The 26,102-nt window shown below is 44.2% G+C and overlaps 1 protein-coding gene across 27 annotated transcripts in view; it reads left to right on the top strand.

The window, feature by feature from the left end:
• The window catches only part of Trpm3 (transient receptor potential cation channel subfamily M member 3), a 522,878-nt gene that overhangs the window by 458,144 nt on the left and 38,632 nt on the right, over positions 1 to 26,102 (top strand). For 17 of the 27 annotated variants that reach the window (XM_085693717.2, XM_085693712.2, XM_085693722.2 and 14 more), the window contains one exon: positions 4,129 to 4,303. In XM_085693717.2, the coding sequence (XP_085549843.2) occupies positions 4,129 to 4,303 (175 nt within the window). Of the gene's footprint in view, positions 1 to 4,128; positions 4,340 to 26,102 lie in introns of all 27 variants that reach the window. The other 10 variants (XM_085693719.2, XM_085693715.2, XM_085693704.2 and 7 more) reach the window with 1 other exon arrangement.

Here is a 26,102-nt window from a genome sequence, read left to right as displayed (position 1 = left end):
TGAGAAAAAGATATCAAACTATAACAGCTTAGAAATCAGGCCAATTTTTCTCCACCTTGACACATTTTTTGATTTTTTTTTTTTTAAAGAATGTCTCACTATGTAACTCAACCTGTCCTGGACTTTACCCTCCTCCTGCCTTCGCCTCCTCTGTGCTAGGGCTACGGGCATGCACACCACACCCAGTTGCAACTGCGTAATTCTTCATTGAAAAGTCTCCATCCTGTATACTGCAGGATGTTTAGCACCAGAAAAAGAGAGGGAGAGAGGAAGAGAGAGAGAGAGAGAGAGAGAGAGAGAGAGAGAGAGAGAGAGAGAGAGAGAGAGAGAAGAGGAAAGGAGAAGAGTTAGGACAATAAAGATGTCTCCAAACATTACCAAATGTCCCCTGAAGCCCAGAACTGCCCTCTGTCATGAATCACTACATTAGTCTCCCATTTTAGCTTTATTTATTAAAATACAAATGAAACGCCACTACATTTCCCTTTTTTGTCTAAAATAAAAAGATTATTAATTAGGGGATTATTTAATCTGATGGTTTTTTATGATAACCTTATTTTAACAGAATATTCAAAGACCCAAACCAAGTCAATTATTTTTAAAAGTCTAGGTGGCATTTAAATATTTGAAATATCTAAAGTTACATTAATGCAGTGAGATTATCTTAATTTCTGTGCCTATCATTTTAATAATGGCATAATTACCCCAGTTTTGACTAAAATAAAACCTTACTAAGAAATGAGGAGGAGGGCTGTGATGTCTTTTCTCTGCTTTTTAACTTATGAATGACTTCATTTATCAGTCAGGAATAAGTAGGAAATTTGGGGACTTTGAGTTCTCACAGGATGCTTTTAAGATAATTAGTTCAATAATTGAGTCATCGATCCAGAAGGTAGATAAAATCCATCCTTGGAGTTTATCAGTGAGCCAGATGGACGGCAAGCTGGAAGCTGAGGAGTATTCCCAGATGTGTTACATACAAAGCCTCCGACTTTAGAGGCTCCCTCTTTAATACTCCACACCCAGGAAGCCTAGCGCCTCGATATCTGGAGACCAAGCACAGGATGGCCAGGTGCTCATTCTGAAATCGTTTTCTGTGTTGGCAGTGTCAAGGAAACCAACCCGTGCAGCAAATAAATACCCGACAGCACGGAACTCCTTCGCCCCTTCCCGCTGTGAATCCTGCTCATATTCAGGCCCAGGTTGACTTGAAATCCTAAGTCTGTCCTTCCATATTTCATTTCTCAAGGAAACTCTGTAACTGTGGACTAACTCACTTACGTAACGTGGAATAGAAATCATGATAGGAGCAGTGCAATACTGTGCCGGGCACCACGGGAGGTGCATCTCCGTCCTCAAAACTGTCAAACCCCATAGAATTGATCTTAGAACCTTCCTACATTAACTAAATAAACAGACTCTGAGAGAAACAGGGACAAGGTTCAAACTCCTGACTCCAGACCCTGACCTTCCAATAATAACACATTAGCATTTATGATAATTACCGCATAGCCGTTGAGTCAAAGGTAAGCGCGTGATTGTTATTATTAACCCACTTACAGCATTTAAAAACAAGACTAAGCACCTCATTCCAGGCCACCTAGCCAACTTTCTTTTTCTTTCTTAATGGTCAGGAAAAAGTTTTCTTTGGTGGATTTTTTTTTCTCACATAGCTATTTTTGCTAGCAGTCAGGATCAAAATCCAGGTTGTCTGGCACCTGAGAGCTTGTACTTCCTCCCCACCGTGGATATTCTCTGTTGAACACACTGAAAGACATTCGTAAGACTGAGCAGGGTCTTAGCATTGATCTCACTGGATAATTTCACTTTGAAAACAAAAGAAGTCTGCTCCTCTTCTTATTATTGGGGCTCAGATCCTGATTTTTTTATGACAGTAAAGACTTTGACGTAGAGAAAGCTCAGCGAATGGGAAGAATTTCTTCTTTTGCTGTTTTGACCCTGTGACTAGATATTAGAAATGATAATTTTAAAAAAAAAGCTGAGACATTAAGTTGGTGCCGTTTCTGTATTTTCTTCCTGAGTTTTCTTCGGTCAGGCTAGCCCTGCACTCTCATGAGCCCACCTAATCCTCCCCACCCGTCTTTTAATAAGTGTAACCAAGTATAACATGAAGACCCATCTGTGCTCCTTCACTGATACAACTGTCTATGAATAAGTGATCAAAGAATTTTATAAAATAAAAAGAAGAAAGAAGATAAAGCACAGACTTAGGTTTCCTACAAACCTGTTTCACCCAGTCATCTCACCTACTTAGAGACCTGCGGCCACCAACTGGAAGAAGAAATAGCAACCAGCATAAACCTGCAGGGAGATGGAAAAGAAGAATCTTGAAGAAATTCCTGTCTCGCTTCAAGGTCTTAAAATTTGGGGCAGATGTATTCTGAAGTTGTCTTGAAAACCGATGAATTGATCTAAAATATATTGAGGCCCCTATGTCTCAAGGTATCCAGAAAGAACGTAATGTTTAGGTACCATAAAATATTCTCTTTTAAGCTAAAGGTGGAAATAGGTCTATAGCAGAACGTGTGCTTAGTGTACAATAGGCCCTTGTCCAATCCTCAGCACAACAGTAACAATAATAAATAAGTAAAATTGTCTGAAACCTTCTTTATCACTGATAATTATCATTCATCATTCTCTGTGGGTGGGTACCCCTTACACTATAATACCCAAGAAGAGGAAGTCTTTGGTGTCAGACAGTTTCACAAAAGGAGTGAAAACCAACCTTTGTAACTTAAGAGTGTAAGGGACATATTGACTTATAAAACAGGATGGAACCGGCCATAAAGACTGCTGAAACAGGGGTTCAGTCACTGCTAGGACTAGCTCTCTCTATCTGCTCCTTCACTGGTGGGGAAACTCAGCCTCCCGCATGCTACATGATTACAAAGAATGAACATCATGAAGAATAAAAGGAAACTTCTCTCTCGACTTCTGTTTTAAAGAGATGGTAAAACAGGCTATGTAATCTCAGCACCCTGGAGGCAGAAGCAGGAAGAGCATGAAGTTGCAGGCCAACCTCATCTACGCAGTGAGTTCCAAGATTTTTTTGGGCTCATACAGAGACCTGTCTCCATACAAACAAACAAACAAAAAAGGTTCTGAAGATTCTGATAGTCCTGTCTTGTGTAACATGCCTGCCTCACCATGGCTTTCATGGAATGAGGGCCCACAGCTAGACCAGCTTGGACAGCACACCCATCTTTCAGACAGATGCATTGGAACTATCTCTTAAAGAAAGAAGTTGTGGGTTTGGAGCCACTCAGAATCACCACTCTGTTTAGTGTTGAAAAGAGAGCAATTGGGCAGGGGGAAAAGAGATGCCTAGTCACATAGCATAGAAGCAAGCGAGGGGATGGAGAAGGAAAAGTGGGGAAAGGGCAGGTGGTGGGCTTCAGTCAGGAGGAATTGGCTTCACACCGAATGTGTGAAGGAAAATGTGTGTGGGAGGAAATCCGTCATCTCAACAGGCACTGATCTCAGTCATGAAGCTACATAGCTTAAGGACCAGTGAAAAGACCCCCCATAATAAGATACCTTACAGGACAAATATAGAAACTGAATGATTTGGTGAGAGACTGATCCATGTCAGAGAATCCAGCAATGTGATGGGGCTCCCATGTGCCCTCCTGCCCTGGGTCTATTTCTAACCCTGCATTTTCTTGAGCTTCCCGAGTCATGCTAGCCTCTTCGAACTAAGAGCGGGAATATGCTGTTCTGCGCTTGTTCCTAAAATAGCCCAACTATCCCAATTCTAATTTTCCTAAGAAGAAAGAAACCAAAACAAATGACTTGCCTTCTCTAATAACAGTTAAAAAAAAAAAAAACAAATGGTGCTGGAACCATGTGAAGAACCCAGATTCTGAGGATTAGCCCTTCTGTGCCTAAATGTGAATATATTTCATAGACGTCCATAAAAATGAAGGGGCTCAGTTATGTGTGCACTCGTAAAAAATAATCTTAGCAACTGACATCAGTATTCAGCATGTAGACATCAGCTTCAGTAGTCCAGTTGTCCTCTTAGCTGGGGATTCCTTCAATGTCAGCATTCACAGTCACCCTCAATCACATGGCTTTTCTCTTATTTCTCCTTCTCTGCCCTTCCAGATGATAGATATGATGTACTTTGTCATCATTATGCTGGTGGTACTGATGAGCTTTGGGGTCGCCAGACAAGCCATCCTCTTTCCCAATGAGGAGCCGTCTTGGAAACTGGCCAAGAATATCTTCTACATGCCATATTGGATGATTTATGGGGAAGTGTTTGCAGACCAGATAGACCGTAAGCAAGTTTATGATTCTCATACACCAAAGTCAGGTATTTAACTTTGATTGAGTCACGTCTTTTCCAAGTCCATTTGTTTGTCCTCAATAAATGGCTCAAGATAGAGGGCCGATTCCTAGTTTGCTATCTTGGTGGAAACAAACAATCACTGGAGGTGAATATAACACCTTAGCAAAGTATCCATCAACTGTTTCTTCAGGTATGTCCTTCCTGTATTACAAATGGACATCTAGTAGACAAAAGTTGACACAAAAAAAATGAACTATTTTAAATGACATAAGTTTGTGTATAACTCAAACTCTTAAGACAAGGGTTTTTTTATATTTCATTATTGGAAATATATTATGTCAAAACTATCCACTCCTACCTTAACCCTCAGCTTGCTAGGCTTTTGAAAATAAATTCCTAGGGATTGACTTTAGAACAAATAAACAATTCTCAATTTCATCATTAGAATTCAAGATTAAGGGCAAACATCTGTATGGTATTTTCCTCATGCTAGGAGCTATTCCCCAACAGCCTTTCTCGTTGTTAAGAGCTATTGAGACACAGATGAAGCCAGAATTCGTTACCAAGAAGTATGGAAAATGCCCAGAGGTCATAGACCGATGTTGGCTGTAAATGCTGAGGTGGGGGGTATCTATACCCTAAAGTGATCGAACCAAGAGGCAGCAGCCCCCGTACTGTCAGTCTACTAGATACAGAGTCTCGGCAAAAATAAACTCCTTTTGTGTGGAGTTGGATGGCGGCTGTAGTCCTGAGTCTGTTCCAGGGTTTTATTTGGACCAAATGTCAGGGCACACCAGGCATCAGGAAATGGCTTGGGGAAGAAAGCGTCAGGGAAGAAGCATGCTTCAGTGTGGAGCTGAATCCCAGGAGCAGCTCCTTCTCGTTTCCCCTGAGGAGTTTAACTCTGAAAATAACAACCCTCCAACACTGTTGAATTCACATTTTTTCAGACATTTATTTTTTGCTGACAGGTCAGCCATGTGAGCCCTGGACTGTGAACACGGATTAGGGTCAAGTAACCACATAGCTTAGTAAGAATGGGAGTAGAGTCTCGTCAGCACCCGCTCTCCCTCCTCATCCCAGGTAGGACGGGGCCTAGGCATACAAGGAAAAAAGACGTCTGAGCTTGGAAGTCCTCAGGCCTGTGAAGAGCATGGGTATCCTGGCAACAGAACACAGTTACACGTCATTTTTTCCCTCCACGATAGATTCTTGAACAGATATGTTTTCCTTCTCAAAACACGTTATCCGAGGCTCTGAGGCAAGTGCAACTTTTTGGAACACCTAATTGGAACAAATATCTGTTCCATAAGACTTAGCCAACTCACGGAGGAAGAATTTTAGCTCCATCCTCCAATTACGGTATCTTTGGCTGACAGAAGAAGGCAGTTTCCCAGGGACAGGAATTTCCTGTAGAGAGCATCCTTTCAAATGGTCCCTCTAGGCCAAACAACACTTTAAAAGCTTGCTATGCTGATTCTCCTCGGAGACAAGGCTATTACACACACACACACACACACACACACACACACACACACACACACAAGCATACACACGGAAATTGCTTTTCCACTTTGTTACATTATTTTGCCTTTTCAAATTGTCCCTTTTTCTCTAAGAACAAGAGGAAGTCCACATGGGCATTTGAACAATGTAGTGTGGGAGAAAGGGGGAGAGAATAAGGAAGGGGAGGTATGGATGGGTTTTACAAATGGGATTTTGTCTGTCCCTCTACAAGTGGCCATTTATTGATGTTGTACTATGAACACAGCCTAGTGCAACAAACACTACCATCTGCTGAATACAAGGATTTAGTATCGCTGTTCTAAAAGAAGGGCTGATTATAGTTTAGAACTTGAGATCTCCTCACCACCCCCAAAGACAGAATAGAGGTGTTTTGTGTGAAAATAGACAAATTCCTCTGCTCTGGGAATTAGATTTGTGGCGCTCTATGTGTGTGAGGATAAATCTTGACCCCAAATCCCAAAATAGAACTGACCCAGCCTTAGGTGGATACAACCTTCTTGAGACCCTGACCTCTTCTGTGATCTTCTGAAGTTGGCCGCAATGGCAGACTGTTCTAAGCTAAATCAGCCAGTTTTCTGTCTAGAGTGCTAAAGAGAATTTGTCCTTTCTCAAATGGAATTAGATAACTGTCCTCAAACCTCAAAAAACATTCGTCCAAGGTCACCAAATATCACTCTCCTATTAATGACTCAAATGCCCATACTATGGCACAAGGTGGGCCCGGTGGAGATTGGATGCCTGCCCCCACCCTTCAGAACTGCCCAGGGGAACCAGCACCAAACTGTTTGAGAAAGGTACAAATCATTCAAATCATCGCCGCTGCCCTCCAGTGTGTGGCCTCCCCTCTGTGCCGTGTGCAGGTTGGCGTGTGAAGCATGTATTCAGGCCGATAGGATCTCATATCCACCCGGACCCGCTGCCCTCCCATGGTCTATCAAGCCCATGCTGTGGATGTGCCTCGTGGTTGTGCCCCGTGGGTGTGCCCCGTGTGGCCCTTTCCCAGCGCTTCTCATTCCCACGCACCTCAGATAACTCATTCCTAACTTGATGCACGCGTTCCATATCTAGCTCTGGATGTTTTGACTTCTCCGTTGCTGGACCCATTTCATGTGGGGCGGGGGGATGATCTCTTTCTGAACTGGGACTCATCAGTGTGAATATGCAATGGGACCTTCAGAACAGGTTACTCGTACCAACGTCACACCTCAGAGTGGAGGACAGCTAGAATGCCCTCACTTCTGGGAGGCAGTGTTACCTAACTGTAGTATTTGGGGTATATATTTTATCGATTTTGCTGTTGTTCTAGACAGAAGTTAACCTAAAAATCCAAAGACCATGGGATGAAACCTGTGAGGTTACTTTCCAAATGTGCTTAAAAACTTGAGAAACAAAAATGGAATCACGCTTTTAAATTCACAAAATAACAAGTTCATTAGCCTTCTAAGTCATAATGGGCTAGCACAAATGATAGACCAAGCTTAGTCTAAATTACCCGAGAGGATAGGGTTTGGCTTCTGGCTTGGGAGCAAGGGCATGCAAGGATGTGGTTAGAAGTAGAAGATGGTGAAAATGAAGAAGAGACAGCAGCTGTTTTCATCGTGGAAGTTGGGCCTCGTGCCGATCCGATTTATGTGACCTGAACTGGCTGCTGTTGGCTAGTTAGCTGGTCAGTTGGTATTTGGGCTTTACTTTACTTGGTTGTTACTGTTGCTGCTGCTATTGTTGTTGTTCAGATATCCTGTAGTTGACGTTAAGTTCTCATGCTATGCATATTACTTTGCTAAGCCCAGCTAAGGGCTACCAGAGTGACTTGGAGTCTGGGTTCTGAAATGTACCGACATTGCCCGGAGTCTATAACTCAATGGTAGAACATTTGCCTTGCCCACAGGATGCTCTGGGTTCAATACCCAGTGCCACAAAATAATTCATTTCATTCCGTTAACTACACCAGTACCAACTACAACATTCTTCTTGGGAGGCCTCATTAGTGTGACCCATACTGCATGGCCTGTGAGGGATAGCCAGGCCCCCACAGGTGCTTGGGAGGAAAACCCATTTCAAAAGCAGAACGACAGAATACATAAATTCCCAGCAGTATCCACACCAAGGCTGCAGTAAAATTCAACTTGAATGGTTTCTCATGAGCTCAGAGCTCTGGCTTGGTGGCTGGAGACCTTGGAAGTACACCTGTGTTAGCAGAGGTGACAGGGTGTCTCCCCACACTCCAGCCTCTCGCTGGATGGGGGCTGCTTCTTCCTTACAGGGCGTCCTGCTGTATATTCAGATTCCCCAGGCTGTACCAAGACAGGAGAGAAATGAATCATGCTCTTGAATGCATTAAATACGGGTCTAAATTTAGGCCTCCTTTCTGCCTCTCTGGGTATTTTTACCAAGTTTAGATAGTACTGGGAAAGCAGAATGTCCAGGACTTGCTTTCTACCATGACAGCTTAATATTACCTACGCATTTTCCCCTCTGAATTAAATATCCAATCTTCTTAGTGTGGGGGTCATTTTTTTCTTACTGCCTGGGGCTTTTTCATCTAAAATTAATAGGTAATCTGAAGGCGGAGGGGTTTCTTTGTTTCATTGTTTTAATTGATTGAATACATTTTGCTGTTAAAATAACCCTTGCTCTTTGGTATACAGGTTGTCATTGTGGCTTTGGCTCAAACTATGTGTATGGAAAGTACTGTCCTGAATTACTTTCCTGTCTCCAATTAATTGTTCCTGAATTTGGCTATGGAAGCAGGACAGCTCAAGTGTCTGAAATACACATTCGGTGGTGGAGCATACAACACCAGGAGCCAGGAGGATGCGAGCCGTGCGCATCTCGGCTGTGTTGCTCCAGGTCTCAGAACTCTGGTCTCAGCTACTGCTGAGTATTTCAGACCAACCTCTAATGGCTTCGGAGGACAGGGTGGCCTACCAGTTAGAGCATAGGGCGCATTACCCAACCAGGAAGCGCACTCTGGGAGGGAAAGCTTGGGCCAGTGCCCACTTTGGAGGAAAGGGAAATTGTTCCGTGAGGTTCCATTTTCACAAACTGCTAAGGAAGCTAGCCAATGCAGGGCTGTCTCTGAGAAAGTCGGGCCACACTATAACGGATACCCACATGACTTGTTTACTACTCCAAAGAACAGAGCTAGCTCTGCATCAGGCCCCCCGCTGTGACCTGTATGCATTCTGTCATCATGATATCCGGGCTGGCCTCTATTTAGAGTCCATTCTTCTTTCAAAGGGTATTTTCTTCTACCCATGAGCTGCAAAGCAAAGTCTGGGAAGAAGCGTGAAAGAGACATTGCCTTCGAGGAACTTCCAGTTCAGGAGGGGCAACCTGCCGTTGCCAGCCTATGGATTGAGGAGACGCTCAGCGAGGAAGTCAGTCATTTCCACACGGAGTAGGAGCATGGGTGTGATAGATGAGGCCTTGCAGAGAAGAAGAAAGCTGAGCAGAGCCCTGAAATATGAGCAGATGTGTACTAGGCAGATGGGAGCAGGGGTGTGAAGAGAGAATAGCATTCCAAACTGAGACCCAGAGTGGCAAGCTCCAGGCACAAAAAAACGATTTAGCATGGCTCGCTATAGAGTGAGAGGTAGGAGACAGGAAGCAGGACAGATGGGTCTGGAAGGAGAAGGAGCGGGAAAAGGAGAGGGAGATCGTGGGGAGGAAGGGAGATGGGAAGTGAGAGATGAAAGAACATCCCTAATGTGGTAGCGATGGGAAAGGTGGCAGCAGGAGACTGGAGGATGACCTTAGGAAGACCTGGGACAAAGTCAGATGGTACCAAGGATGTAGAAGAAATGGGCAGGGAGTCAAAATGGAGGAATTGGAGCTTGTCCTGAGATCTTTTACTCAGTCTAAAGTATAAAAATCATAGAGAAACTTGGGAAGATAAATGTGCCTGGGGCTGGTGTCCCATTGGGGTTAGATTGAGTTTGTAGATCCTGTACAGAGTCCAGGAAGCCATGACGCTCAACAGGATGTGCTGAACTATAAAACGAATTAAATATGAAACGGGGGACTGAGAAGATGGCTCCATGGTTAGCATTTGCTGTTCTTTCAGTGTGCCCCAAATTCAGTCCCCAGCACCTACATCGGGCAGTTCACAAACTGCTGCAGCTCCAGTTCCAGGGGATATAAAACCCTCTCCTGGCCTTTGCTGGTACCTGCATGCATGCTCTACACATACAAACAAACAGGTGCATACATATACATGTAAATAAAGATTGATTAATTAATTTAAAAGATCTTTACTGGAAGTGCAGATTTTAGGATAAATGTCTTTTTCAGTGGAAGCCAAGATGGATGATCACAAGTAGAGACCACAGTAGAGAGAAGAGAGGCTGGGGTAGGATACCAAGAACAGAATCACAGAAATGGCAAAGCCTACCAAGAGAAAAGGGTCAACTAAGTGGTTAGAAGAGTCATTGGTGACCTCTTTGCCGAGAATTTTCATTTCTGTGCTAGGGTTCCAGCCTCTCCTGAGATGGATAATTCTCCAGCCATTTGAAGAGATCTTTCTTCAAAACCTGGTTACTCCAGTGCCTTTAATAGAATGCTTTTGATCCACCCTGGTTGGCATGACTTCAAAATCCATATATTGTCTACTCTACCATAACCCCTCCAAGTGAGTCCTGAGTAGCCACACAGAAGAAGAGCTTCCAGGGGTAAAATACATCTTGACTTCTCATAATTTTCTCTTAGGCTTCTATACTAACCCCCCAAAATTTGTAATGAGAAGAAATATTGAGTTCCCATCTGACTATGGCAGCTATTTTGTCACCCAATTGCAAATTTCTGGGTAGGGAAAAGCAATATAAGAAGTATTTGTCCCTTTCAACAGAGACAAGTCAATACACTTCCTTAAAAGTGCTATTTAATCTTGTCCTCTTCAACAAGTACAAAGAATTAGGTTAGAAAGTGGGAGCTGGTTAGGGTAAGAAAAGACTCCCAAATCAGCAACAATGACGGAAACCAGACCTGCTGTAACCACCTGCAGAAAGGTTATGTGTGTGTCAATAGAACAGAAGCAAGTAAGTTTACTGAGCATGTTTTGAGATAAAATTAGTCATTGTAAAAAAAGGCCTGTTCTCCTCACTCTGCCTAGCTGTAATGGGCTGCAGGCTAGGAAAGGTAACCACTGCAGGATGAACAGCGGAGACAGCTGCATGGAGATAGGGCAACCCTCAAGGACGTTAAATGTGCCACCGTCCATAATCTTATGGGAAAAAAGATACAAGAACTGTCTGTTTCTAACCCCAAGCTGTTGACTTTGTAGCTGGGCCAGCCAATTGAGTGCTAGCTACCATCCTCAAAGAAAACGTTAAGTGGGCTAAGCCAGTGAAGGGCACCCCCTAACTGGGAGGGAAGAAAAGCTGCACTTTGAGGACAGAGAAGGATTTGAACTCTTCACGCTGGAGAGATGAAAGAGAAGTTGCCAAGAGGCACTGGATTCCCCAAGTGAGTCTCTAGGCATAGCATAATCTAGGACCTCAAATCTGAGTGTGGTTTGGCCAAGAATCTTTGAACTACGAAAGGACAATTCCTAGGACAAACAAAGGGAATGCCTTCCACCCTAAAGATGTGACAAAAAAAGTCACATATTTTGATAAGCTTTTGATTTTTTTCATTTCACACCCCCCCCCCCCGCTCTGTGTCTATATTATCTTTCCTCCCCACTTTCCAGTTAAACCGTACTCCCATTTTTCCCATTCCCCCTTCAGAGCACCTGTGTCCTACTATCCGCTCTCTAAAGCTCCTCTCCCCACCCGGCCCTCCATGGTCCCTTTTACTTTCCTGGCTTATGCAGTTCCTCTAGGTTTTATGCTCACATCCAAAGGCTCAGAGCTAGAAACAAGTAAGAGAGAACACGTGGCAGCGTCTGGGCTACCTCGCTCAGAATACTGCTTTCTAGTTCCATCTGTTTACCTGCAAACTTCACAGTTTCCTTTTTTCTGGGTAGCTGAATGAAAGGAAATTCCATGGTGTAAATGGACCCCATTTTCATTATCCGTTTATCAGCTGAAGGACGTATAGGTTGTTTCCATTTCTTAGGCATTGGGAATAGAGCAGAAAACTGACAACAACCAAAAGCCTATGTTTTTATATTCCCAGACAAATCATTTTATTTTCAAAGGAAAAACAATAGGATGAGGAAGTAGAAGATGGATCTTCCATAAAATGGAGTGTGCACATCACAGAAATGGCAAGGATAAGCCAGGCATGGTGGTGCAAACCTCTAATCCCTGTACTCATGAGGCAGAGGCAGGCGGATTTTGTGTTTGAGGCCAGCCTAGGCTCTCGCTCTCTCTCTCTCTCTCTCTCTCTCTCTCTCTCTCTCACACACACACACACACACACACACACACACACACACACACACACCTAACATAATGTATAGCCTCATAGCACATTAATAAACATAGGCATCCAGTTGGCAATATGGTAGATACCTGGTTCCCCCTCGTCCCCTTTTCCAGGTTTTACACCCACCCCCCTGTTTCCAAGGTCTCTAATACTGGGCTCACCAGCCACATTCAGATAACTGGCCCTATGATTTTTGAAGTGTCTTCGTCACCCAAAGAACCTAGGGTGACCTGAGAGTGGGAATCCCAAGAAATCCTGCACCTTGCTTCTCTCTGTTAAATGGGGAGAATATAAATACTTAGCTGTTTTGACTCTTGTTGAAGCCCCCAAACTTTCACCTTGAGGCTGCAGAATACCTTCCCGAAAGTGAGGCTCAGCCCATACCCTGGAACTCCCAGTGGGATCAGGTGTGAAGTCAAGCTTTACCTGAAGTTGCACTTTTTGTTTTGTTTTGTTTTGGGCCTTTCATTCCCCTCCCTGTCCTCCCTCCCGCATTCTACTCCCACTGTGCATATTCCCTTCAGTAAATAAATCACACTCATTTTAAAGCTCTCCTCAGCGATGCTTCTGGAAGAAACTGGCTTGGAATAGGCCCTTAGACTCTAACTCTCCTGAGCTAAAACCCAACATCGTTCACACTGGACACTCCTTTCCAGCAAGGTAGGAAACCATGAGCATCCTGGATTATACATACAACATATGGCTCATGCAACCACCCACATTTCCAATGTGACAATCGGCTCTCCCATTACCCACTTCTTAGCTTTGTATTGGTATAACAAAATCCCCAAGGCTAGGGACTTTACAATAAAATAGATTTATCTAGGCATGGTGACGCACACCTATTATCCCAGCACTTGAAGGTTGAAACTGAAGACTTACAAGTTTGGTTTAAAAAAAAAATTCTAAAAGAGAGATAGAAGCCAAGAAAAATGAGAAGAGAGAGGAGGAGGGCTTCTTTGCTCAGTTCTTCAGCTTCATGAACAAAGCCAGCTTGGCACTGGCATCTTCTGGGCTCTGGTAAGGGCTTCATGATGGATGCTGTCGTAATGGTGGGAACATGTGAGAAAGAAATCACATGGCAACACGAGAAACAAGAGACTTGCAAAGAGCCGGGCTCACCCTGCTTTATAAAACTCCACTCTTGAGAGAGGGAACCCACCCTGCATAACTGCCATTAATGCCTTTGGGGAATCTCTCCGCCACCTAATTACCTCCAAGTGGCCCCCAGCTCTTAAAGGTTTCCCTATCTCAACATCACTAGGTAGCGTACCAAGCTGATAGTACATGACCTTGAAAGGTCAAATCACATACAAGTTCCAGCATTATGGAGCTGTGCACCGTAGCACAGATCTGAAATCCCAGCAACTGGGGAAGGAGTGAGACTGTGATCCAAAGCAAAAAGAAAATCATATCAACATGGCTGATGGAAACATGACTGTACCCTCTTTAATAGTTGCAAGCAGTAGCTGTAATAAAAGACACGTTGCTCCTAGCAGTCTCTTCAAGAAGTCATGCTTGACGCTGAAAGAGTCACCCCAGTCTGTTCTGCATTCTTAAATTCTTGCTTTGTACCCACAAGGCCTGTGAGGTAAAAGGAAAATATTTGGACATAGTCCTGCCTTTAAGGAATTTGTAAACCAGGCAGGTGTGAGCAATTTTTTTCCATAAATGACTAGATGCTGTTTCAGGGCAATGTGTTCTCTGTCATAGTTAGCAGTGTTTCCATTTTACACCCCAAAGTGGTCCTAGACAATAAGTAAACCAGTGTGTATGGTTATGTGTCAATAAAACTTTATTTGCAAGAACAAAAGGCAGACGCAGACCAGATCAGCCACGCAGACCGATTAGACTCCAGACTAAGCCAACAGGCCATGTAAGTGTATGGTTTCCTTCCTACAATGGTCCCTTGAACTCCAGGGTGGAGTCAGTGTCCTCACTACTCAAGCTTTCTCCAAAGGCAATAGATGCGCTTACCTCCTAGGAATTTATTATTCTACCGCCCCAAATAAAGAGGCCCAGCAAAGAGGAGGACATCAGTTGTTACCTGGGTTCATGTGTGTAGAAGGAAACCACTAGACTCCTGGGGTGGACTCTGCTCCCAGACCACAAATACAGATGCTGTTAGGAAGTCAACGTTTACCTTATAATTCGACTTATTTCTATTTTGAATTTTTCCTCTTAAAACTGGGAGGCCATAACTGCCTGAGGCTATGGAGTAGGGTTTAGAATGGGAGGGGCAGGATGCAGGGCTGACTTGCCAGTCCAATGAAGCTTCCTGCTGAAAGTCAGTGTGTCTCTTCCACCTTGCAAAGTTAGAATGTCTCTCCACAGTCCCAGATTCCAGAAACTTTCTCTCCCCCAAAACCCTGCTACTTAGAGCAGAACCCCCGGCATCGCACAGCCTGGCATCACGAAGCCCAGGTGCACTGACATTCACTCTCGTCCACACTCACATCTGTGTGCAGACTCCCATTGTCTCTTCGGTAGCCCTGCTTCAGTCAGGACATTTGAGTATGCGCCCCCAAATCTTCCTCTCTGTGTTCCCTTCTACAAACGTTCTCAGGCCCCTGAGAATTTATAAGAGAATACCCTGAGGGCTGCAGAGATGGCTCAGCCGTTAAAGGCTAGGCTCACAACCAAAAATATAAGTGAATAGCCTGAAAGATAGACAGGCTTTCCCTGGGCTCTCGGTGATAACTCTCCTAGTCACGAAACGCTGAGAACAAAGCTAACACCTTTTCAAAAGGCAGGAATGGAAAGTGACAGGCTTGTCATCCCAGTATCCACAGGGGACTGGCTTCAGGACTTCACCTCATCCTGTGGCTACCAAAATCCACAGATGCCCAAGTCCCTTACATAAATAACTTAGGCACATTCTCCTGTATATTTTTAAGCTATCTCCAAATTGCAAATGCCCAATACAGTATAAATGCTAAGAACATGCTTGTTTTCTCTTACATGTTTGGTGCAGACAATGTTTGTCTCCCCCCCCCCACACCCCAGTATTTTCCTTCCATTTCTGGTTAATGCAGAGCCTTCAGAAACAGTGAGCCAACTCTATCTCAAACTCTTACCCCACCACATTAATTTAGCCATCTTATTATTAAAAACTGAGTGTTGCCAATGTGCAGGTTCCTGAGCACTGCGCATAAACTATGCCTCTCAAGTGAAATTACATGTGAAGAATGACGCTCTGCAGCCCTGTCATTCTAAATCATGTCTCTGTGTGTCCACGAGGGTTTTATAGAGTCGAGGGATAACAGTGGTTCTGGAAAATTCTTCTAGAACACTTGTGCAGTAGAATCACCTGTGACAGAATTGTACTGTTTGGTATCAGAGCTGCTGGTCTCCCATGCTTCTGACTGCTTGAAATATGGCCAGCGTGAATGAAGGACTAGCATTTCTATTTTATCTCGTTTTAATTAATTGGGATTTGAACTTGAGCAGCTGTAGATCCCAAGTGGGTGCCATATCGGACAGCTCAGCCCTAGAACAAAAAGCTTCCTTTATTATGCCAACTCCATGGGAGCAAAAACCACCTCTCTCTGTTCGCTGCTGTAGCTTCAGCGGCTCAGGCTGTGTCTGGCACAAAGAAGCGACTCAGAAAGTCTCCAGTGCATGATTAAACGTCCCGGAGCAAGACGGCTTTAAATAACCAAACAAACAAGCAGACTCCAGTGAGCAGGCCTATGGAGCTCGAGAAATCAGGGTGCCGTGGATGTCAGGCCTGACAGTGGAAAGGAACTGGGTGGTTTACAAAGGAACTGCAATGAGTTAAATTGAAAGGCATGATCATGGGCTCACAGCACATGCATACACGCAGTGAAGAGAAACAAACGTGTCCTGAGAGAGAATCCAAGAGTTGATAACAACCTGAAACTTAGCGGAGGGTGTCCTTTAGAAAATTATAGCCAGGCTCAAGGAATAGATTAGGGACAAAGCCTTCGTTCTAATATGTACAAAGAGATTAGTTGTTCGACATCTAGAAAGATGTTGGGGGGAAAAAGAAGAGAGGGAGGGAGGCCCTTCATTCTGAGAGCACCGAGAAAGGGTTGTGTGAGTCTAGCAGCAGGACAGAACGGGCCCCGTAGAGAGAGCCCCCTGCTCTAAGCAGTGCCGCGCTGGAGGTAATTGCTGTACATCCTGTAACCACAGCCTTTCCAAACGCACAGCGTTCTGACCAAACACAGTAAGCCAGATGGTTGATCTCCGCCGAAAGCAGAGCCAAGGATGCCCATTTTGATTTTTAACGGATCTGTATTAACAACAGCCAACAAATAGATGATCTGCAGGCAGGTTAACAGTTAGCAGGCCATGCCAGCAAGCACCTACATGAATTGTCCTAGAATGTGGCAGAGTTCATAAAAGTCTGAAGGCAGCGTGTAAGGAAAAAAGGTGCCACAGATTTGGAAAGTTGATGTCCCCTGAAGCAAATAACTTCCTGCAGCTATATTTATGGCCATATCTGCCAACGGATGATTAACTGAAACTTGTCTGACTTTGGGCTAAGTATTTGGTCTCTAGAATGTCTGGTCCCTGGTTCAGGATGAGTTTAGAAGACACCAGTAGATGCCAGTCTACTGTAGAATTTTGAGCCTTTGTCGTAATGGCATCCTCAGTTCTGGTAGATAACTATTTCTTTATCTTAGCAGTAGTGACACTGAACATATAAGCTCTCTGGGTCCTTCTATGTGGGCATTAAGTCTTACCGTCTAATACAGGAAAGAATGCAGGGAACTGCCTGTTATCCTCAGTCTGAATGGGTCCATTCAGTGATACCGAACACTTCCGGATGTCCGGCTCTCTGCCAGAAGCTGAGGTTAAAAAGGGACTTTGTTTCTTTGCCTTTGAAGAATACTTAATAGGGAAGATTGGCGTATAAGCAGAACATTACAAGTTGGTGTGATTTGTTTCCGTAGGGGTGACTTACAAGGACTTCACTTGAAAGAAAGGGGAACACCGTTTAGTTTAGCAGTAGGCTCAGGGAGCCACAACTCAGCGGAGGCAGAGCCGTGGGTACTCGGAGGCATCTGCCTGGTGATAAGAATTCAGCCGGATTGTGAACGGTACTAGGAGTTTTTCAGACAGATAAACCATTCTAAAGAGAGGACTGTCATGTCCAAAGTCAGAGACAGATGACAAAGCATGCCAGGTGTTAGCGGATGGGTCTGGGAAGAGCAAAGACAGGAGGTCTCCCCACTCTGCCAGCCGCGAACTAATCTCCAGGTTAGTGCCCCATACAAGGCACTCCCCGGCCTCCTGAACCTACCTAGTTTGACGTGTTGTTTTCATCTGGTTTCTTATGTGACCGCTTGCTGCGTTATCTGTGTTCTTAGCGGAGGAGCTGGGACCAGAGGCTGTGTCCATCTTTCCTCCTAGCATTTGAAGGATTGAGTGGAGGAGATGAGATCAGGAAAGCAGATTGCTAAGAAACACTCTCTGTGCCAAGCTAAGAAATGTGGGTCTCTTCACAGTTCATCTTGTGTGCAGCCTCTTTCTAAGTGAGATCTCTAACTTAGAAAAGCCAAGCGAGAGAGGAACAGAGATCATGGCTAGGAAATACACTCCCCATGCTCACTTCAGGGAAGCCAGAGAAGGCAGGCAAATGCTCTTGCTCCAAAATTCCCCTGACTGAGGACTAGCAAGCTTCCCTTGGAAGCGCCAGAATCCCCGGGCCGCCGGGTCAAACCTGCAGACTCATCTCTCCTTAGTGTGAAGTATTTGCACGTTTAATCTTAACTCTCCAAATCGCTGAAATCAGCATTCAGGGACGGAGCGCTGGAAGCTGGACAGGAAATGTCGCAGCAGATGGCTCAGGCTGGATGGAGTGGGCTGTGAGCAGCCAGGGGGCAGCATGAGGTAACTGTGTGGCTGCAGGGCAGGGAGCAGGGCCGAGGCATGCTAAGAGGTAGAAGGACTGCGCCTGCATGGCAATTTTCCCAAGCACCTTGGTGGGTAGCTTGTTTTCTCCAAAAACCATCCTTTTGCTGCCTGCGGGACATTTCTAATGCTGTTTGAAGTAGCAGGATTCCTGGAAGCCCAAGTTCCTCCCCAGACCAGCATTGACAGTTTAGCCTGTATTTTCCTTCTGCATCCCACCTTCTCTCTTTAGGCCCTACAGGAGGGAGGAGTGGAGGAAGAAAAGCCAATGCATACATCTCTGTCTGTCTATCTATCTATCTATCTATCTATCTATCTATCTATCTATCTATCTACCTTCATCTCTCACTCTCCTTCTTCTCCACCTCTCCACACTTTTTGGTTTTTTAAAAAAAAAAAATTCTTAGTCCATCCTTTAACCGACCTGCAAATGCATCAGACATGTCTCAGGACTGCCACAAGAAATATACCCACAGAAGCTTTCTTGTGACCACAGAAAAATCTCCCAGGATCTGGGGTGATAGGATACTCTCTAGTATGTTCAAGGTTGTGGGTTTAGTCCCTAACACTGCCAAATAAATGATGATGATGATGATGATGATGATGACAATGATGATGATGGCCTCCCAAAGTTCAAATCGTTTTCACTGATGCTCAACCAGGGATAATATGACCACTCAACCTCACCCAGCAAGGGAATATCTGGCTTATAAATTTTGTTTTTATTTTATTTATTTTTTAAACTTCATTGAGTTTTTTCTTTGACAATTTCATACATTTAGAGTATGAAATCTGATTATAACCCCTATTTCTCCCCACCTCCAGGATTTCCCTCTGTTCTTCCTGACAAGTTCCCTTTGCAAATCAATGACTGCTGTTGTGACTCACTAATAGGATTTAAGCATGATTGCCTGTGTGACCATGAGTTTGGAACCATCCACTAGAGGCTCTTTGGTGATTATCCAACTAAAGACAATAATCATCCATAGTAGCCAATCGTTCAGCATCAAGGCATATGGCCCTGTAAGCTCCACCCACATTCATGGAAGCCTGTTAATGAGTCCAGTCTTGTGTAGGTCCATTACAGACAGTCTCAGTAACCATGAAGTCATGATTACATTGGTTGCATGACTGCATTCTGCAGGTCCTCTCTCTTACAATTCTCAATTTTTTTTCCTGCCTCCCCCTTAATACTGTTCCCTGATCCTTAAAGGTGGTGTTATAAATATCCTATTTGGGGTTGAACACTCAATTGTCACTTGAGCCATTTGTTCTGGAGTAGTATTTGTCTAGGGGTATAAACATAAATATTTAAAAGGCAGCGTGGCTAAACAACATTATTATGTTCACCTCTGGGGCCCAGGATCTCCTTAGCCATGGGTTTTGGGCGAGGTTTATAGTACCAAGTATGAATTCTTCCTTGTGGAATGGACCTAAAATCCAATCAGAAAGGGATTGGTTAGCCTCACAACAGCTGTGCCACTACAGACTCAGTGGACTCATTTTGCCTAGCAGGTTGGTATTTGTAGACAGTAGGGTTCACAGCTGGGTTAGCCCATTGATGCCTTTTCTTTACTGAAGCCCGTAGTGCTATCGATGCTAGATGGCAGAGAGGAAGCCTCCAGCTCAATTCAAGCTTGGCTTCGGCCTACCTTGAAGTCAAAGTGTAGGGTTCCTTCAGCGATGGAGCCTTATCAACTAGTTCTGGTGGGCACCACCCAGTTTTCATAGCAACTAGTGTGGCTACTGGGATTAAAGGTGTGTGCCATTATGGCTAGTGAGATTAAAGGTGTGTGTTACCATAATCTGTTCTAGAAGGCTGATGGGACTCAGTAGTGATAGCTGCTAACCAATGCCAGCAAAACAAATTCAAAACAGTTCTTAAATGGGGGCCATTGACTTGCCTGAGGATCCCATGGCGCTCAGCTTCGCGAAAGCACAGTTCCTGAAGCAAGGAAGGGAGACTGCCGCGGACCCTTTTTAATATTCTGATCAAGGGCTTCGGAAGTCAAATGCCACCGTGAACTGAATGGTTCCAGTACTGCATAGGAAGGCCAGTTGCTGACAAGTACTTCAAAGCGACTCGTACCACCTGAGGAACATAATGTTCACCTACAGAAAGAACGAGAGACGGTGCATGCGGTTCTATTATGCAGTAAGTAATTGAATATACAGGGCAGGGGACGCCTCTTGCAAGCAGGGCAAGCACTCAAAGACTGGATTCTTTTCTGTAGATTTAAGATTGCAAACCCTATCAAGTATCAAAAATGTCACCGCCTTTTGCCAAATGGGCAGCCGTTATATTTAAGTAGATTGTACTGAATACCAAAATTCCCATGTTCTCTATTAAGTGTGTGACAAAGGCAGGGTCATGGGCTCCGCAGGCTTCTTCTGCATGACTAAGGAAAGGGAAAGTCAATTAGCACTTGTGGAGTACCTAATGCTGTAGTTGGCGCCAGGACAGGCTTATGACACACTGCTACGCCCTCGTTCAAGTCTGCTGACGGATATAAGGAAGAGTAAAGAATTTGCCAAGGCATACAGTAGAGGCTGCACTGGAACCCAGGCCCAGTGCCCAAGTCTTCCTTGCTTTCTACATGATAGCAGAAGGCTGCTCCTATCTGACTCCAGATCTCTTCCCCTTGCCCTGAACCTCTCTATAGTCCTAAGTTCTATCATGCATTCCTTTGCTTACTAAGTACCCTGTTCTAAGGTACTTACTAAATACCCTACTGGAGATGTAAGAATCACAACAGCTTACGGCCATCCTGAAAGTGCACAGTGTCTGTCACATGCCAACTGTCAAGAGGATGGAGAATCTCGCAGAAGTCAGTGACCCCCCCCCAAATCCAGAAATCCAATAAGGGCCATCACTTGGCCCCCTGGAAGGTGGCTATAGTTCTAGGATGATAGTAATTCTATTACTAGTAATAGTAATAGAGGCATTCAGAAGCCCTCATCAAGAATGATGTAGACATGGAAAAATATAGCGTGTCTTCCTAGAGGAATCTCAGCTGTCTTTATTAGGATATAAAATAGTATTCGCCATCAAAACAGTGATGTCAACAAGAATGCAGTGTTTGCAAAGGAAACAGCCTGGGGCTGGGGGGCAGAGGCATAGAAGTACTGCTAGGGCAAGGCAACTAAAAAGTGCACCCTGGGGTGCAGGCTGCAATACTATACTGCGTGCAACACGCTTAGAGGAGGCTGTACAGCAAAGTTCACTTTTGGGTTTCTTAGCCTTTGGGACCTGAAGCACAATTAATAAAAGCTCAGAAATTGGGGTTCAACCTGAAGATCTGAACAGCAAAACAGCCAGCCACTGGCTCTTACCTTGACCTCAGACCAAAATGACGATCCTGCCTCCTGGAATCTCAGAAAGAGACTGCACCTGAGAGCTGTCCTTCCCCGTCTTATATTCCTCCCTAGGGCCGGGATTAAAGGTGTGCACCACTGTCATTAAAGGCATGCACACCCAGTTTCTATGGCAACTAGTGTGGCTACTGGAATTAAAGGTGTGTATCATTGTGGCTACTGGAATTAAAGATGTGTGCCATTATGACTAGTGAGATTAAAGGTGTGGTCTATAAGGCTAACCAATGGGACTGTTTTACTCTCAGAACTTCAGGCTGTCTTTATTTATTAAAATACATTTTAAATGACACCACAGAAACCTTTTTAGAATTTCCATTTAGGACGTTTTTCCAAATGGCAAGGCAATTGCATTGAGGCCTTTCCCTTTAAGAAGCAATGATTGGGAGTTGAATTTTGGAGGCTAGTAGGCCAGATTTTCTCCGTACTGGTTAACATGGAGGATGGGGTGATTCTGCTTACCCTAACCCTAACCTAAACCCTAGCCCTAGCAGTTCATATTCATGGTGGGCACAGGATGGGTGGGGAAGCAGGCTCTAGACAGTTTGCTCTAGTGTGCAGGGACAGTCCGTGACAGAACCAGGTGTAGCCTTCAGTTTGTCACTGAAGCTGGGTTTGGGTCGGCCTTGGGTCTCCCTCCCAGTAATGCTGCCCCATACGAGAGCAGGCCTCGCAGAGTGAATGTGATGAGCTCAGAAACCGAGGGACTCACGCACATTACCATTTTTTTTATTAAACCAAAATCAACGTTGATGTCAAAGTGTGCTGCATTTATAGAAAAACAATAGCAGGGCGGGTAGTGTGCAGGTGTGCCGGATTAATGAAAGTGACTCCCGAGGGCAAAAGTTTGAGAAAAGAACAAAATAAAAGACACAAAACCAAGTTATGCAGAGATGAGGTACTGGTGATAACATTGAAAGGATGAAGGATAGTCTAAGGTTGAGTCCTGGGAAGCCAAACTACGAAAAGCTGCTGTTTCTTCCAGGTTCTTCCAGCAGGGATGCCAGCTCCAGAGAGATGGGAGAGCCTCAGCTCATCTCAACAGTGAGGTGCCCCTACTCTACATGTCTTTAGTTGAAAACAAGTAAGCCAAAACAAGCTGATTCAATCAGCGTGCCTCTCTCTCAAAAACAAGCTAGGACCAGTGCATTTATGATGGGCTCATCACAAAAAAAAAAAAAAGGTCCTGATTGTTCTGGCATGTGTCTGCTTTCCAGCCAGTCTGAAGGTCATTCTGGGCAGCTGACCCAATTACTCATCCATTCTCGGATCCAGCAGTTCTGTGCTGTGTGCTAGGAATTTGTGAAGCTGATTAAGCTGCCACCGCCTCTTCCTCTCCCTCAGACTCACAGTCTATGGGGGGTATCAGATAATAAACCTAGAAACATACCCATAAAAACACAAGCTTGGGCTGAAGAGATGGCTCAGTGATTAAGAACACTGGCTGCTCTTCCAGAAGATCTAGGTTAGATCCCCAGCACCCACATGGTGGTTCACTGCTGTCTGTAACTGTTACGGGGGATCTGACACCCTCTTCCAGCCTCTGTGAGCATCAAGCACACATGTGGCGCACAGGTAGTCATTCATATGTGTAAGATGAAAAAAAAACACATAAGCTTGAGCCCTGTAATTTGTGATGAAGAAAGATGGAAGCTATGAAATTTGGCACAGCAGAGGCTCAAGGAAAATCTCTCTGGGGAAGTGACTTGCTTATAAGCCATGCTAGGGAAAATGCACAGAAGTCCATCGGAAGAACCTAGGGAGGTAAAGTCTCTGTGCAGAGATCCTGAGGTGGGAAAGAGAGTGAGTCCTGCTGGGAACTGAACGACAGACCAACAGGGTGGAAGCATGATGGGTAAGAAGGAAGTGACCCTAGGCAAAACTAAAGAGGCGGGCGAGGGCTGGGTCGCGCGGGTCTTGTAGGCAGCATCAAGGTTTGAACTCATGCCGCTGTCGGTGCAAAACCTAGGAACGGCCCTGTGTAAGAATGGAGCTAATATAGACATTGAGGAGGGTGACTTGAGTACGTGTGTGTGTGTGTGTGTGTGATATGATTTGCGTGATTAGACCTCCACTATAGCACTGATCCAAAGGGTCCCCGTATGGTTGATGATCCAACAATCCTGTAGTTTAGTTGCTGGCAAACTGGACTTCAAGTTCAACTTTGTCCCAAAGAGCAGATCATATGACACTAACCTAGCACCTCTCTGTAAAATGAAGTGACTGAACACAACTTTGCTCTTGGTGGCTTTTACGGAGGCGACATTGCCGCTATATTTTGGGAATTTTATCTTAGAAATCTTGGTGTGTTTTTTCCTTGCCAGTCCTTAGAGGGAGAAGATCTAACAATCAAGCCTTGTTCCCTGTCTACAGATTTTTAGTATCCCAGAAAATAATTATGTGTACGAAAACCCTGGTTATAATTATCTGGATCTAACTTCACCATACATTTAAATACGTTAATACAATATTTTGTGTGTTCTTAATAAGTCATGGATTTTTCTAGTCATGAAACCGCCACGAAAACCAAGGGAGGTGGCGTTTTGTTTGTTGTGGAACTTTCTCTAGGGTGATTCACCGTCTTGGAAAAATCAACTTTTTCATGACAAAGCATTCACTGTATTTGGCGCTTACATTCATCTACATCTGTGTCTGTCCCATTTCTGGAAATTCTCTCTATATTCAAACACAATTGCCTTAGAGCAACATCTAGAATACTTATGCCTGAGCGTTTATGTTCAGATGTTTGTTACTTTGTTCCTTTTGTTCTTTAATATTAAAAGACATACTATTGATTTTCCATAGTTATGAATACAGGCAAACTATACCATAACAGACTAAAGAAGACAATAGAAACTTGCTATCATGAAAAAGAGATGTCAGGTCTGATGAGGTTAAAAATAACTAAACAAGTTTGTTCAGTGTCCAGAATGGTGCTGTTTTAGGGATCTAGTTACTTACAACCACCAGGTAGGTTCTTGGTTAATTTAGCATATGAAAATTTTGCTATAAAATTATATTTTGTTAAATGGTGCAATGTCACTAAAGATAACGTCATTGGTGAAGGGTTAAGGATGTATCTCAAGGGTGGAGTACTTGCCTAGCATGTGCCCAATAAATAAATAAATGTCATTAGTATGAAGCCAGGAGTGGTGACTCAAACCTGTAATCCTAACACTCAAGAGATGGCTGCAGGACACCAGGAGTTCAAAGTCGCCCTTGTCTACAAAGTGAGTTTGAAGCCAATCTCAGCTAGATGAGATCTTAGCTCAAAAAACCACAGGGCTGGAGAAAGGACTCAATAGTTAAAAGCACTTGTTGCTCTTACAGAGGTAATGCTCGATTAAAAAAAAAGTGTGGAGTTGAGCAGTAATTATGTCTAAGGGTAACAAAAGTAACAACAGCAAATGCTATTACTAATAGAAATGGCACTATCACTTTCCAGAGCTAAGGACATATAAACATATACATCTATCTATAACTCAAGTGACAGAGTGCTTGCCTAGCATACAGGAGGCTGTAGACGAATTCCCAGCAACACAGACACTACATATGATTAAAGGGTGTGTGTGTGTGTGTGTGTGTGTGTGTGTGTGTGTGTATACTCACATGTGCATGCATGTCATGGTGCACATGTGGAAGTCAGAGGAAAAACTCTTGTGAGTTGATTCTCTGCATCTACCATGTGGATGCCAGGAAGGAGCTCGGATCATCAGGTGTGGCAGAAAGCCCCTGTATCCACCGAGCCATCTCACCAGCCACAATAGAATTTCTTCTATACCAAGCAGGCACTGTCCCCACACACTTATGAGTGCTAACTCATTTAATACCCATGAGGAACCTATGACAGAGTATTATTGAACCCATATTTTTAACGAGCTAAATGCAGAGAATATTACTGTATTTGTTGAACCCGAGGAAATGGGGAAATGGCCAATTTTGTTGTTCAATAGTGACCTGTGTCAGGAAATTCCAATGGTTCATGGTTGCCTAATTAGCAATTTAAGTAAGATACTTAAATTAAGTAAATTTAATTTAAGCTATTTGAAGGACCAAGCTGGACCAATGTCTGGGCTGAGATCTCCAAACTCTAGAGCCTCTCATAGAAAAAGGCTAGTATTTCTTGAGTACTTCCAATATGCTAGACACTAGACTTAAATCTCTACACTCAGCTCTGATTGTGACCCACTGATAGCTGAAGAACAGTCCCAGGGAGCTTATGTGTCCTGCATTGGATGGCAGAGCTTGGGTTCGAAGGCATGCTGGCTGGTCCCGGGGCCTGGATTTTGTATTCTCTGACTCTTCTGTGTTTAGCGGTGTGGCAGGATTCAAAGTGAGACAAGTTTTCCCTGTGGATGGACAGTCTAGAGAGGAGAGGCTTTTCCCGTCATGCTTTCAATCTGCTGGGGAATACAGAAGGGAGATGCATTACTCGCCAGCTCAAAGCGGCTGATGATATTCTGGTGGAATGGGAAGTTTATCTCCTAATGTGATCAAAGGGGAGCAAGGAAATGCCTGAGGAGGTGAAAGAAAATGGAATAAAAAGAAAGAGACTGTGAACAATTGAATGATAGACTGTATCTATCCAGTGCTCCCATCCTGAAGATACTAGGATGAGGATTGCATTTGAAATTGT

Source organism: Myodes glareolus, chromosome 7 (assembly GCF_982192425.1).
Source record: "Myodes glareolus chromosome 7, mMyoGla1.1, whole genome shotgun sequence".
Classification (NCBI taxonomy): Eukaryota; Metazoa; Chordata; class Mammalia; order Rodentia; family Cricetidae; genus Myodes; species Myodes glareolus.
The sequence above is the reverse complement of the archived record's forward strand: the minus strand, read 5'-3'. Positions and strand labels throughout refer to the sequence as shown.